Below are 13,185 nucleotides of genomic sequence, written 5' to 3'. Positions count from 1 at the left end.
TTATCCTCATTGTCAGCTTCATGTTTTTTATTCTTGGACTCTTCTGGAGTAGAATTGTATGAATCTAACCCTTTCTTATCAACCATTCAGCTCATGCTCTACAATAAGCCAGTTTAGCTCCTGTCCTTCAAATTGACTTTCTTCTGATTTGCTACTCCTTGCAAAAAGGTGTTGGTGGGGCTTTAGTGGATTAACAGTAACTCGAAACAGAGAAGTTTCTCTCTAGCTGTTTTATTTACTCATTCACAGACTCTTTGACTTGCAGTCAGTCACTGCGCTGACTCCACGTACAACATATTCAAGTTGAAGACTGCAGTTCTGAGTCAAAAACAATGTTAAAACGAACACTTTACACAGTAGGAAAAGCACAAGTGTGAATAATAAAAAATATGGACTGTTAAAATTTCCTCTGCTTTGGCTTCGGGGTCCTGGTATTGTTCATGCAGACTCATTGTCACAAACTAAACAGAGCCATCAGATATTTTTATACCAGTGTTTTACTATAATGTCAAGTAACATTTTTTTCTTCCTTTTTACTAAAAAAAAAAAAAAAAAAAGCTATATGTGAAAAGTCTTTTATTTGGCAGCCAGAATGTAAAGGCATTTATTTTTTAGCACACACTTAATTTCCACATTGTGTTGACACTGATCACATGAAGACCAAATGTAACTGCAACAAGCCGTCAAGCCTGAAGTCTGTAACAAGACTTATTACTCAGTAACCAGACATTCTTGCTCCTCCTCTCGTATTCTCCCAGCTGCTCCTCTTGCTCTCTCCCTCTCCTCCTGCTCATGTAGGGAGTTCTGCCCCGTGGTTTTGCCGTGCTGCTCCTTCAGGTGCCGACGTAAGGCAGGCTTGTGGGCAAAGTGGGCGTGGCAGTAAGCGCAGCGATGAGGCCGCTCGCCACTGTGGAGGTTCATGTGGTCTATCAGAGTGGATTTTTGGGTGAACGTCTTGTAGCACAGGGGGCACTGGTGCGTTTTGCCGGCCCCTCTGTGCACGGCCATGTGCCGGGTGAGGTTCGTAGAGTGGTGGAAGTGCTTCCCACAGCAGGGGCAGGCATAGAGCAGGTGAGTGGAGCGGGAGTGGATTGCGAGGGAATGGGCTGAAGGGAAAGTCATGTTGCAGTGCTCGCAGATTACAGGGCCAGCTACGCTGGAAGTAGACCCCACCACGGCAACAGACTCATCGCTGCCTTCGTTTGTTCCAACAGTCGTCAACCCTGAACTCCCTTCACCAGCACCACAAGCAGACTCTTCCAGGGAGAACTGGTTAAGACTGTTAGCGGGTATCGGTGAAACCTTTTCCCCCTGTGTGCTGCCCATGCTGAAGTCCAACTCTGGGATCTCAACCGTGACAATATTTCTTGATGCCCTCAGTCCTTCTTGGCTGTAGTCCAGGCCAAAGCCACCTCCAGCAGATGTAAGATACCAGAGATCCTGGTGTTGGGTGATGCCTATAGGTCTTTTCTCCTGAGATGACACCCACCTTTTTCTTTTTAAACCCCTCCCCCTTCCCCTTCCTCTGCTATGGCCAATATTAGTCTCAGAGATTCTTCGACTTAGAGCGCGGAGACTTTCTGCTGAAAACTCTCCAGAACTGAGACCTGCTGGATTCAAGTCATACTCGCCACTTTCTCCAATCACAACTTCTTCTGTCTCTGAGAAGTTGGTGCCTTGAGGTACCTCAGAGGGAGCTCCTTTTTCCTCCTCCCTGTCTCTGTCAGTGTGCTCATTTTCAGAAATATACACTCTTAACATATTGTAGTTCTCCTGTCTGGCCTCTTCATCCTCATCTGATGCATGGACCTGTAAGAGAAGTGCAGACTTGGTTACAACTAATGATGCCCGGAAACTACCAGAATATCCATCAAAATACCCATGTGTGCTTCAGACTGCTTACTCCAAACCACTTTTAACACTACTCCCATAAAGGTGAGAGCTGACGACCTGCCCAGTACGCTTAATGATGATTTTTTTCAGGATTTTTCTTGTTCTTTCAAAAGCGTATTCTTTGCTTGAATAAATTAAATACCACTTTAGAAAAATAGGACACATGAGCAAAGGCTTCGGTAAATTGTGAGGATTTTTTTTTTGTCATTATCCTTAAGGTCTTTTCCAGCTCTATTCATTAGGATGGACACCTCTGCAACCTTCATCTCCTTAATTGGACCACATGGCTCCAAGTAGCTTTAAGGGAAGCTGTTAGGACTGAAGTTCACTGAATGTTTCCAGGCTGCACCGTGAGTGATTAATCAGGGGGGTAACAGTGTAGCAGATACCAGAGGCCAAAACAGCTCCATCTCACAGGCTAACATTCCCCATGCTTGGCCTAAACCCGACCTCTGACCCTAAACCATAAAAGTGACAAACTAAACACTAAACACGTGAAAGAAGAACCTTTTCGTCTCCTTACAGAGCGATACGTCGGGGTGAGTTATGGCAGATTTTGGCAGGACTGTGCAGAACCAACAGGATAAGAAAGTTCAACCAAAGGATCATTTGTACAACTGAAAAATCAGAAACTACAACATGTTCTTTAGGATACAGAAATGACCACAAATATCATTTTTATTCTATTTTGAGTAAAAAAAAATGGACTGCCATCCTATTCCAATCTAATTTCCTATACCCCTCCTCACAGAGACATTTCTTCTGATACTGCATCCCCTCTGAGGAGACATCTCCCCATGTCTCCACCATAAATCAGTACGCACACCAGAAACAGAGCAAAACTTAACTGAAAAAGAACAGCATTCAAATATATATAGTGTTTGTAAGCCAAATTATATTTCAGAAAATGCTACAGTCGGGATAATTGACAGTATGATCTTTAATCTGTTAACCAATGCTAGAATAAGAACTAAATTATTTGAATTACAAATAAACTACACTTTATTTTACTTTGTACAAAAATGAACTAAAGTAAAAAAAATATACAGGAAATGTGTAAACCAGCCCAGAGGCTTTGGTACATGACAGTAACATTCCGAGTGCAAGTCAGCTCTGTCGCCGACAGCATTCACTTAGCCGGCAAGGCGTCTTATTTTGAAAATTGACTGTGTTCTCTATGCAGTTTCTCTGTCTGACTTCCTGTCCACAAAAGGCCCCTATATGACAATTCAAAAACCCTAAAAAGAAACACTGAAAGCAATAAAAACTAAACTGAAATGCACAAACCTAACCGGGAAGTGAACTGAAACCAAATTCACCTGAAAAATAAATAAATTAAAAAGAATGAAAAATGTAAAAGTAATGGGCTGCTTATATCCTCTTTACTGAGTAATAATGTTCGAAATTTTGTTATGATCGACTTTAAATTATCCTTAAAATTAATCTTTTTCCTTACTCACAGAAAAGTCGGTTAGTCTAAATTATTTTACCAGACATCATGACAACATCCTGTTACGGCCGCTGGCCTCAGGTGGCCCCGCCTTCCTCCATGGAAGCTACAGTGCTCCAGGACTCACGGGGGATTGGCTGGCCCGGACATATGCCCGCCCCAACTTCATGCGGATCCGAGCCTGTCAGACTACGCACACCATTGGCTGCTGCAGGAGCCTGGAGTACGACGGACAAGTGACACAGCTGTCTGCAGTTATGACAAGTGACACAGCTGACTGCAGTTAACTGATAGTATAAAAGGCTGAGGAGTCTTCATTTGTCGAGGGACTTGTTGATTTGAACAGACTGTACAGAGAGTCCCTCCCTTTTGCCTTCTGCCTGTGTTTTGTGTTGCCTCCTGCGAGACGTTTAGTAGAGCAGTGCTCTACTGGTGTTATTAATCGTGGTGTTTGTTTAAAGTTTCTCTGCTGCCTAGTGAGTTGTTTCACTAACGGATTTCAGTTGTGTTAATAAACCTTATGTTTGTCTTCCTATCTAACTCCTTGGTCTCTGGGCTCGTTTATGTTACGTCCGCTGCCGCCTAGCAGAGCCGGGCCGTAACATAAGTGGGGGCTCGTCCGGGATCCCTCATAGGGGGTCTTTGTTCCTGGGAGTGGGGGTCAAAAAAAAAAAAAAAAAAAAGAAGAAAAAAAAAAAAACCGGCTCAGAACCGGCGGGTTCAGCTTGAAACAAGGAGGCTGGAAATAGAGGCGGACAAGGCCGTTAGGCTCCGACAGCTTGAGCTGGAGTCACAGTCTCAAGCCTCATCTGTCTCTGCTGTCCATTCCGGTCCCACCTCCATGTCCACTTCTGCTTTTAAAATTGATAAGTGCATTTCTTTAGTGCCCACTTTTAGAGAAACTGAGGTGGATACATACTTTGCAGCATTTGAACGTATCGCTGGTGCGCTGCAGTGGCCTAGCGAGATTTGGCCTCTTTTGCTACAGTGCAAACTGTCCGGCAAAGCTCAAGAGGTGGTGGCTGCTCTTTCTTTAAAGGACAGTTTAGATTACTCGTGTGTTAAAGCAGCTGTCTTGAAGGCCTATGAGCTAGTTCCAGAGGCCTATAGGCAGAGGTTTCGCCAGCAAAAGAGATTGCTGTCGCAGACTTATGTGGAGTTTGCAAGAGAAAAGGGGGTTCTCTTTGATAAGTGGTGTGTTGCGTCAAAAGCGACTGACTATGACGCTCTGCGCGAACTAGTTTTGTTAGAGGACTTTAAGAAATGCATTCCTGAGCGTATTGTGCTGTATTTGAATGAACAGAAAGTGACGTCACTAACATCTGCTGCTGTTCTTGCTGATGAGTTTGTACTCACACACAAAGCCTCATTTACTGACAGTGAGAAGCCACGGGTTAGCCCTGTGCAGCAGCGCCACACAGCTAAAGAGTCTGGGTCCAGGGAACACCGTGAATGTTTTTACTGTCATAAAACCGGACATGTGATTGCTGACTGTTTAGCATTAAAACGCAAAACATCACATGCTCAGCCACCCAAAGGGGTGGGTTTTGTAAAAGCTGAGGCCCGTCACGAGGACCATGAGTGTGGTGGTAGGGTGCCTGACCCCTGTTTCGAACCATTCATTTTTGATGGCTTAGTATCGCTAACAGACAACCCATCCGAGTTAAAACCTGTGTGTATTTTAAGGGACACTGGAGGTTCTCAAACTGTCATCCTCTCAAGTGTATTACCATTTTCTGCTAAAAGTGAATGTGGTTTTAATTCTGTTCTGCGGGGGATAGAGATGGGTTACGCTCCTAGACCAGTTCACAGAATTTTTATTAAATCTAGCCTTGCTACAGGATTTTTCCCTGTTGCCGTTTGCCCGGCCTTGCCAATAGAGGGTGTGGCCATGCTGTTGGGCAACGACATCGCAGGAGGGGTAGTGCTCCCTCGTCTGGAGGTTTTAGACAACCCCCTGAATCAGAAAACTTCTGATGTGTCTATGCACCCTGGGCTGTATCCAGCCTGTGCAATTACTCGAGCACAAGCTCGGAAAGATACTGATATTGCCCTCTCTGATTCTGTGTTGATGTCCTCGTTTTCCGGGGAGAATGATGTACCCACTAACAGAAACAATGTTCTGTCACCTCCAGACTCTGTGACGCCCGAGGAGCCTGATCCATTTCCTAAGGACTCTGTACTGCCTTTGACTAGAGATCAGCTGTCAGCAGCTCAATTAGCTTAGTGAGTTTGCCAAAGCTACTGTGACGTACTTAGGCAGGGAGGTGGGACGTGGACAGGTCCGGCCCATAGATGCCAAAGTGGAAGTGATTAAACAGTTTCCCACGCCTACCACCAGGCGTGAGTTACGTCGGTTTCTAGGGATGGTGGGCTACTACAGGAACTTTTGTAAGAATTTCTCCTCTGTAGTAAAGCCATTGACTGACCTGCTCAGCCCAAAGGTTGAGTTTAGCTGGTCAAGTGAGTGTCAGGATGCTTTTGAGAGTGCAAAAGCCCTCCTCTGCCATTCTCCTGTGTTAGCTGCACCTGATTTGACGCGACCATTCAAACTCGAGGTTGATGCCAGTGCTGTCGGGGCTGGGGCAGTGCTGTTGCAAGAAGACTTGCTGGGTTTGAACCACCCCGTTTGTTACTTTTCCCGCAAGTTCAATAAAAATCAGTTAAACTACTCCACCATTGAAAAGGAGACCCTGGCTTTGTTGTTGGCTCTTCAGCACTTTCACGTGTACCTGGGGTCCAGCATGTTGCCTCTTGTCGTGTACACAGACCACAACCCACTTTTGTTCCTGGCGCGTATGTTTAATCACAACCAGCGCCTTATGCGCTGGGCTCTGTTGTTGCAGGAATACAACTTAAGTATCCACCACAAAAAGGGGACTGAAAATGTTTTAGCCGACGGTCTGTCCCGTTTGTAAACATGTTTTACTGCTTTTGTCTTTTGTTGTTGTTTTTGCTCTGTAACGTTGGCGTCAGCCCAACATAGTTGGTATTTTAAGGGGAGGGGTGTTACGGCCGCTGGCCTCAGGTGGCCCCGCCTTCCTCCATGGAAGCTACAGTGCTCCAGGACTCACGGGGGATTGGCTGGCCCGGACATATGCCCGCCCCAACTTCATGCGGATCCGAGCCTGTCAGACTACGCACACCATTGGCTGCCGCAGGAGCCTGGAGTACGACGGACAAGTGACACAGCTGTCTGCAGTTATGACAAGTGACACAGCTGACTGCAGTTAACTGATAGTATAAAAGGCTGAGGAGTCTTCATTCGTCGAGGGACTTGTTGATTTGAACAGACTGTACAGAGAGGCCCTCCCTTTTGCCTTTTGCCTTCTGCCTGTGTTTTGTGTTGCCTCCTGCGAGACGTTTAGTAGAGCAGTGCTCTACTGGTGTTATTAATCGTGGTGTTTGTTTAAAGTTTCTCTGCTGCCTAGTGAGTTGTTTCACTAACGGATTTCAGTTGTGTTAATAAACCTTATGTTTGTCTTCCTATCTAACTCCTTGGTCTCTGGGCTCGTTTATGTTACGTCCGCTGCCGCCTAGCAGAGCCGGGCCGTAACACATCCTATGCACAAGTACAAGTGATCTAAAATGTTATTAGAAAAAGAAATACCTTAATGAAGCCCTCATCCAGTGCAGCACTGTCATCATGCAGCTGACTGCTTCCCTGAGCAGACAATTCGCCGTTGCTCTCCTCCACCGAGCGCACTACAGGGCTGTGGGAGTGCACAGGGGAAGGCTGCCTAGGTGGAGGTGATGCGACTGAATGGACACTGCCGCTGACGATCACTGGCCTGGTTTCAGTTTCCTCTGTGGGCGTCTAGAAAAAGGATAAAATTTGGATGTTTTACGCTGATGTCAGCATTGTTAATATGGAAATTTCCTGTAGCATATTTTATATCCTACAGTAGGTTATATATATCCTATAGGACATTTATATTTTTTGTGTCATTGTCAAATCAGTTTCTTGATGTAAAATTCACTGTTGCCAACAGGAGCAGCACTAATGGGATCCCCTTAAACTGATTTTTAGTTTTAGTGTCCTTATTTTCCTCTAAGTTAACGATTCTGTCACATGACGTCATGTTTCATACTGACAGACGATGGCGCTAAACGTGTTTTTAAAATTTTAAGCACTTCTTTCGTAAACCCAGCTTCACGGACAGTTTTACATCTATGTCGCATTTTGAGACCAGCGCCTGTAAATTAGCCTTTATATGTGTAACGTTTCATGTCCCCTTTAAGATAAGCAGTGTGTGATCTGGCGAAAATGTATGGCATCACTGTGTTGACATAGGGCGTTGTGTTGAAAAAATAAAAAGTGTGTTGTACAGCTCTCTCTGTGCCCGTTCACGTGATATACTACTCAATATAGTTGCTTGGAATTTAACCTTGGGTGCTTACAATGACACTCAAAGTTAAATGTTAACCCAATCAAGGTACTCAAAATTGTGGGTAGTATAACGTTTTTACTGATTTTCACATTTGGTGTGACCTTGACCTTGATATTGGTAGGCAGCTATAACAGCTGAACTTGATTTTCACCTAAATTAAACAGCTCGAGCTGTTATTGGTATCTACCATCTCACAAAATTTGAAAATTATATCTTGAAAACTGTGGATGCTAGACTGCCAAAAAACTGAGATAAATAAACTGAACCGAGTACATACAAACAGGATTACAGAAAATCTACTAAAACTTTATCAAGTTTTGCAAGTTCTGAGAATGTGCACACAGCTTAGGGTGAAAAAGGTGAAAAACCTGTAATCAGAAAATAAAAAAAATTATAGTTGGACTGCTTTACGTGCTAAATTACTAAATAAATATTAATAATTAAACTCCAGGTAAGAAAGCAGGAAGAAATATAATTAATGTCTACTGACTGACCTTAGATTGACTGGGGTTCTTCAGCTGGACATATTTCTCCAGAGCTCCTCTGCAGCGCTCTACGATGTGCTCCATCTGAAGGTAGCTGGCAGCCGTCAGGTAGTTTACGATCTCCTCTGGGTTGAACTGCAGGATTCCAGTGTAGCAAGACTGAAGCAGATCACACACCACTGTGGAGCTGTACAGCATCGACACCTGGAGAAAAATCATGAACACAGAACAGCTTCATTTAATCTGAATAGGAGCCATAATCTCACATGTGCTGATGGGGGCCTACCTGAAGCCTGGACGATGGGTTGAGGAGGAATTGATCTCTCAGGAAGGGTGAGCAGGCAGCCAGCACCACCTTATGTCCCCTGAACGTCTGGTTGTTACTGGCCACGATGGTGATGTCGCAGAAATGCTGGCGGGATCTCAGTGAATTCATGTGCTTCAGGGTCATGTTCCCATGTCCCGGGAGCCGGAAAAACACCAACTCCATCTTCTGAGGAGAAACAAGAATCTGTAGGTGATTTCACTTCGTTAAATACGTACAGGTGAGCCTTTCATAAAAGATTAACAACACAAATCAGTTATTAGACTCACACAGTGTAATGTGATGAGGGTTTAAGAAAGGATATCATATCACAGGTTTGTATTCTGTTTATACTCAAGTGTCCACACTACAAGGTCAATGCTGGGAGCAAAGATTTGGAAACCGAAATCCCAGCAGAGGATTGGAAATCAGCTTGTGCTGGGATGGATGGATGGATGGATGAATAGATAGACCAAGACAAGACCAAGACAAGAGGGTAGGGCTGTTCGATATAACGATATATATCGGATGACGATATAAAAACGTCGATCGTTTCATTTTACGCTATCGTTTGTTTTGTGCTGTTGCAAAATAAACTGTTTACGGCAATATTTTTTCATCGTTTCGATGGTCACTGTAGTGGCTATATTAATTTCCTAAAGTTCTCTCTTTCTCTTATATGTAATATAATCACACTACGGACGGACAAGTGCCTGTTTTTATGCGTTGTCGTTAGCAACAACGACGGTAAAACCATCACGTGTCCGCTTGTTTATTTTCTACATAAACCTTTAACAATAAAGCTCAAGATCCTGTTGAGACTTTTCAAAATAAACTGAATCATGTGAAAGAGTATGCAGAGTATTTACCGATGAGAAGTAAAAAAAGAGCCGTCAGGTGCTAAAAAATAAACCTTAGACTCAAACATTAGAACAGGCTTTTCCCTGCAGCATGCCGTGTAATAAATACTCAAAGAAAACGGCGGCCGTTACAACCTATGTCTAAAAATGTGTAGTTTAATGCATTGGTAAAACACTCGACTCTAGATACACGACGCCCAGCTGGAAACACTTCAGCTACCCGAGATTCACAGAATTTACAGAAAATGTAAAATTTTTGTGATTTATATCGTTATCGGACGATAGATTTTTTATATCGGGATATGAGATTTTGGTCATATCGCACAGCCCTAACAATATGTATGAGTCTCAACAAACTCAAGAAAACTTCAGATCCATGAGAAACAACCCAAAGAGTACAAAGAGCTACTGAGATCTACTCAACACCTGAGGTGTGATCAAAATGTCCAGAAACCTGCCAGTAATAACCCTAAACCTGGCTGATCTGCCCTTCGGGGTTATCATCTTCTGCACCTCTGATCTGGCCTCAGCCCAGCTGCTTTTTATGATAACTTCCTGACAGACACATTGCCCGCTCTTTCAACCTAACTGGATAACCCTAACTAGATATCGTTCAATACTTTTAAGTAATCAGGTAAAGTCTATGATTTTTTAAAATGTGCCTGTTCCCTGAAACTTTTCTCTGACTTCAAAGACACACTCATTAAAGACGCTCTTTTATATTGCTGGCTTTATTATTGGATAGCTGAAATGTGGTCCAATTATAGGAGTATTTTATCTATTATTTTTTTTCTAAATAAAATATAGACTGGCTTTTTCTGTAAATATTTTGTTTATAGAGGACTGACAGTGACAAAAAGCACCTCCTTCAGCTGCACATTTCATAAAAATCACACACACCTTCTGGTCTCAAAGTGTGTAACAAATGTGGAATGTGTTACAGATAATGAGATCAAACAAGGACAATGCAATACTGCCTATTGCCTAATAAAGGAAGCTTCCTAAAAAGAACAAAGCGCTGCAGAACAGGAATCAGCTGATGGTTTGTTTGAATAACAAATCTTTAAAGGGGAAATGAAACGAAGAGATCAAAGTGATGACTGTTAATCATCTGCTCAACTGACACTAGGATTAATTACTAATCTGTTATCAAAATAATCAGTTTCATTGATTGTTTTTTGCCTAACAAAAGGCCAAACATTCTGCAATACTGACCAGCCAGTATTTTTTCTATACATCTTAGGGTTTTAGATTTTTAAGGTGGAAAAAAAAAGTTCTGATACTTACTGGCCCATATTCTTTCTTTTGTTGGGTAACTGTTTCATGTTTAGATCTGTGATTATTGGTGTGAGAGAAAGAAATTAAAATGCCACATGACCATTAAAACCATTAATTTGGCAAATAATTGTCTGATTAATACCTTCTTATCTTCACAAAATCTAACTAATGTGAGTAAACTCCTTTTCTGTAAGACTGAGCTAACAGTCTTGAGTCTCCCCTGATTTCTTTATATTTTACTAGGAAAATGGGAAATGGGTGCAGCGATTTATTAAAATGTATGCAAACTTCCATGGAAAAGCAATAAAAAAGGGAAAAACAGAGCTTGTACATTCTAACAAGCTTTAAAGTCAACATTTGGTAAGATCAGGCTGAACTCTCTTAAGCAGGTTTTCTTGTAATTTATTTAAGTAGTCTTCAGGAATACTTCATGCTTACTAATGGCTCTTTGACAGCCACTTTTCCACTGATATAATTTCTGAACAGTAGATGAATCAACTGGGGGGGGGGGGGCAAATGCATCTCTCGGGTCCTCTGTCAGGTCTTTGTCGGACTTTCAGATACTGTCCAACAGCTGTAGATCGTTTTTTTCTTCTTTGGACCTCTGTGTCTAGCTTAATCAATTTTTAAGGACACACTGCACACCAAGTCAAGCTATGCCAAGTCTTCAGCTAGTGACTTGTTAGGAATCACCTAGTTCATGCAAAAATAAAATTTCATATCTCTGAAAGTGTTATTTTTGGTACTTTTCATAGATTCGGCTAAAAAGAAACAGGAATAAATTATGTGTTAAAGCAACAGGCACCGGTAACAAACTGCCTCAAGATGAAATTTTAAATTGGTTCTTTGTTAAGTTGTCTGTTATGTGTAGAGACAACAATGGTTCATCCCTTAAGTTAGGAGCCTTTTTTAAATGCTTGAATGAGTCATAGGTCAGTCTTGAGTGGCTTAACAAACACCCGCAAAAAAGTTTGTCGGCAGACAGAGAGTAGCAGATAACAACAGACTCAATAAACTGAAGCCAGTAATGTTGTGGGTGTAGTCTCTGACAGAGGTTTCAGAAAGGAGGATACTGTCCCAGTTATGGTCAGTATTGGCCAATCCTTCACACCCTCTCCATCTTGTGCTGGACAGCCACAGCTGCTTTTTCACTCCACCATGATGGACCTCATAACCATTCCTACCAAGAGCCAACAAATATCACTTCTTTATCACACCTCACCTATTTTTACTTGTAATACCTTGTCTATACAGTAGGGGTGGGGGGGAAAAATCGATACTGTGTAGTATCGTGATATTTTGTTTGCTAATAATGTATCCATACAGGGACAGCAGAAATCGATATTTTGTTACAAAAAAAGTTTTTGTGGACTGGAACATGCTCTGACTTCAGAGCATTCAGATACAAAGTGAGTGAAAAAACAGAAGACAACATCCAAAGAAATATTTTAAAGAGCATTTCAGAAAGCCTGGAGTACTATTGCTCAAGATCACTTTAATATAAATGACAAGAAAGCTTGGATCCTATAAAGAAATAACGGGTGGCTCAAGACTTTTGCATAGTACTGTCTCTCAAGATAATGACGACAAAATAAAGGATGAAAACTGGTCAATTAGCACAATAAATATGTAGATTAAACATGCTTCTAGTGGCCAACAAAAAATAAGATCCATGGTAGGCGCAAATCAAACTGACAAAGACAATTTAAAAAATCAGTGTTTGTAAATAGTGGTATAACACCAACTAAGGTTAAGAGGACCTATGGGACGAAATTATATAATGCTAGCTCACTTTAGTAACATGTTATATTAATGTAATCCACTAACTGATGTGATATAAACAGACTAATTATATCCACACTGAAAAGTTAGACTGGCTAACATTTGAACTTGAAAAGCGGATATTAAAAAAAGCTTACCGTTTCGTGTGTTTCAACAGTAGTGGAGCCTATAATAAACTAGTAAAGGTAATTATAAGCTGGCTATAACACACGTTTTTGTCCTCTTTTCATTCCAGTCCAGCTAGCTAACGTTAGCCACTCACTAACAGCTCGCTTTTCGTGTCGTCTCTCCAGTGGCAGCCAAACAAACAAAACCCCCTCAGTTATTGTCAAACTTTGTCGCCTGCTCACCTTCGCCTCTCCTCTCCTTGAATGCCTTGCGGGCTCTCCAGAAAGCAAATCGGAGTTTCTTTAAACGAAGCGACTGTTAAATGAGGAGATGCTAGCCGAACGGGAGCGCTGTCTGTTCATTCCTCCAGACGACACCAGCCTCTGCCTCGGTTTCTGTTTACTTTTCGGCCCCTTTATTTTTTTCGGAGGGGGGTGTAGAAAGCATACCTCGTGACAACAAACACAAACCGCCCCGTATTTCGCCGCTAAGCTGACTTTGAGTCTGTTTTCGCAAGCGACTTCGCCTCGCGGTCAGCCGTAAAACCAGAGCACGTAGGCTGATTTCTGATCAGCGAGTTTTAAAAAAATTAATGGACACCACCCCCCTCCCACCATCCATTGAGGGGCGGGGC

The 13,185-nt window shown here is 42.6% G+C and overlaps 1 protein-coding gene across 3 annotated transcripts; it reads right to left on the bottom strand.

Annotated features, from left to right (window-relative positions):
- Positions 1–84: 84 nt before the first annotated feature.
- LOC146682792 (uncharacterized) lies at positions 85–13,148 on the bottom strand. 3 transcript variants are annotated; one of them, XM_085446624.1, is made up of 5 exons: positions 12,794–13,148; positions 8,506–8,730; positions 8,229–8,423; positions 6,954–7,160; positions 85–1,809 (listed from the first exon to the last, which is right to left on the bottom strand). In XM_085446624.1, the coding sequence occupies exons 2-5, from the start codon at positions 8,707–8,709 to the stop codon at positions 712–714; spliced, it is 1,704 nt and encodes a 567-aa protein (XP_085302750.1). In that variant the 5' UTR covers positions 8,710–8,730; positions 12,794–13,148; the 3' UTR covers positions 85–711. The 3 variants fall into 3 exon arrangements, with proteins under 3 accessions (XP_085302750.1, XP_085302749.1, XP_085302751.1); XM_085446623.1 differs by having other exon boundaries at positions 8,506–8,712; XM_085446625.1 differs by lacking the exon at positions 12,794–13,148 and adding an exon at positions 10,671–10,690 and having other exon boundaries at positions 8,506–8,712.
- Between the last annotated feature and the right edge of the window lie 37 nt (positions 13,149–13,185).

The sequence above is a fragment of the Copadichromis virginalis genome, linkage group LG22 (genome assembly GCF_057382275.1).
Source record: "Copadichromis virginalis isolate Kocher_CV1m ecotype Utaka linkage group LG22, C_Virginalis_male_GT1.1, whole genome shotgun sequence".
NCBI lineage: Eukaryota > Metazoa > Chordata > Actinopteri > Cichliformes > Cichlidae > Copadichromis > Copadichromis virginalis.
This window is presented reverse-complemented; position numbering and strand designations above follow the sequence as displayed.

Excerpts from the sequence above, each read along its gene's own strand:
- LOC146682792 (XM_085446624.1), bottom strand. The coding sequence starts at position 8,709 with ATGGAGTTGGTGTTTTTCCGGCTCCCGGGACATGGGAACATGACCCTG. Across the intron at positions 8,424-8,505 it reads ACCCATCGTCCAGGCTTCAG|GTGTCGATGCTGTACAGCTC; the intron begins GTAGGCCCCCAT and ends ATTTTTCTCCAG. Across the intron at positions 7,161-8,228 it reads AGAACCCCAGTCAATCTAAG|ACGCCCACAGAGGAAACTGA; the intron begins GTCAGTCAGTAG and ends TCCTTTTTCTAG.